Genomic DNA, 1858 nt, shown 5'->3' with positions numbered 1-1858 from the left:
GTAAGGAGACGGGCTCACGTCACCGGCTCTAATCCCCAGCCCAGCGCCGGCTTACGTAAGGCTCTGGCAATCCGAGCGGGGCAGGGGCAGGGGCAGGGGCAGGGGCAGCTCCCGCGTCCACAGCCCCCAGCCCTGCCCCGGGCGGGTGTTGCTTGCCCACCCCTGCAAATCCATCAAGCGGCAGGGCCCTCTGTACAGCATCGTGCAGAGCAGAGCAGCTTGCGGCACCCTGCTGCCACAGAGATGGGCATCCCCCATGCCCTCCAGCCTGCCTGTGCAGGGGCTGGGCACAAAAGGCCAGGCCACGCTGCTCTGTAGTGACCAGGGAGAGGAGCTTCTGCCTTGCAGGCAGGAAAGGCAGCGCCGCCCCCGCCCCTCCACCCCAGCTTCCTCATTTACTACCGGGCCGAGCAGCGCGCGTCGGCGGGGTGGGGACCTTCGCTCTCCGCATGCACCGCACCAGAGCCCTGCACGCAGGGACCCGGCAAAGGTCCGGCTAGGGCGAGATGTTGCCAGGCCAGGGGGGCACCCCTGGCAGCTCTACTGGGCCACCTGCCCCCAACACCAGTGGCAGGGCATGAGGCCAGGCCCGCTCCGGCTGCAGGACTGGCACAGGTCTGCCAGGAAGCGAGTCAGCCTGCGGCCACACAGTCAGCCCCAGTGACTCAGCCCCAGTCGCGGGCAACTCATGCGGGGCAGCCAGCCCCACGTCCCACCTCCAGAGCGGGGCTATTGTGCACAGGCAGAGCCGGGCAGCCCCGGCTCCGGGGGACCGAGACCAGGGCTATCGCTCGCCCACTACCCGGCTCCTGCTCCATGCACCCAGCAGACCCTGGCAGACACCCCGGGTCACCCGGAGCTCCCCCAAAACCCAGCAATGGGGAGTCCACGGGCGGCAGGAGCCAAACATGCAGGCCGGCAGGAGCCGCGGGGCCGGCGGCACTCTGGCCTGGCACAACTCCGGACACGCCGTAATCCTGCTCCTCCAAGCAGCCGGCCGCGACCCAGCAGCCTCCCACCGCCATTAAGTCCATTTACAAGGCGACCACAAGCCACCTGCCCACCGTCCACGCGCCTGCAGCCCCACACCCCTGCAGCCTCAGGCAGGAGCCCCCGGCCCAGACCTGCGCCCGGCTCCCCTCAACCGGGATGGGGAGCGGAGCTGGACCCGCTGCGCCTGCCTGGCACACGACTCCCTCGCACACGCCTGGGCCAAGCCGTGCCACGGGGCCCTGAGCGGGTGGGCGGGCGGAGAGTGCCGGGTGTGCCGTGCGGCTCCAGGCGCGCTCCGAGCTCCCTGACGCTCCTGCAGGAGACAGGTGCCTGCTCGCACGCCCCGGGGCACGCACCTTGCACGCGTGACTCACCGCGCGCAGCCAGGCAGGTGAGCAGCCCTGGGGCGTCGGAGCCACCCCGCACGAGGCCACAGAGCATCGCCACCCCCCGCCCCGTCACCTTGAACGCCGGCCAGCTGCTCCCACCCACACCAGTAACACGAGCCAACTGGGCTCTGCTCCAGACACAGGCCCCGAGCTCCAGCCGCCGCGTGGCAGCGACCACAACCGCTCCGGGAATCCCACTCCACCCACGGTCAGCCCGGGGGGGGGGGGGGGGACACAGCAGCCTCCTCACCCCCCTAGTGTCCGTGTCCAGCGGAGCCAGGATGGACTGGTGCATTGCCTGGTGCATGGCAGCCCCATGGGGGCACCCCCAGTGCATCACAGCCGCATGGGGGGGCAAGACTCCCCCCCCAGTGCATCACAGCCCCACGGGGGGGAGGGCAAGACCTCCCCCCCTCCAGTGCATCACAGCCCCACCGGGGGGGGGTGTCCAGAGACCTGCCCCCCGGTGCAGCCCG

General features: G+C 70.9%; 1 protein-coding gene across 1 annotated transcript in view; it reads right to left on the bottom strand.

Annotated features, from left to right (window-relative positions):
* Positions 1 to 1025, bottom strand: part of MAP1S (microtubule associated protein 1S) — a 14787-nt gene extending 13762 nt beyond the window's left edge. Inside the window, exon 1 of the mRNA XM_019513170.1 lies at positions 909 to 1025. Within this exon, the coding sequence (XP_019368715.1) occupies positions 909 to 1025 (117 nt within the window). The remainder of the gene's footprint in view (positions 1 to 908) is intronic.
* Between the last annotated feature and the right edge of the window lie 833 nt (positions 1026 to 1858).

The sequence above is a fragment of the Gavialis gangeticus genome, unplaced genomic scaffold (assembly GCF_001723915.1).
Source record: "Gavialis gangeticus isolate Ggan-Ray unplaced genomic scaffold, GavGan_comp1, whole genome shotgun sequence".
Lineage (NCBI taxonomy): Eukaryota > Metazoa > Chordata > Crocodylia > Gavialidae > Gavialis > Gavialis gangeticus.
This window is presented reverse-complemented; position numbering and strand designations above follow the sequence as displayed.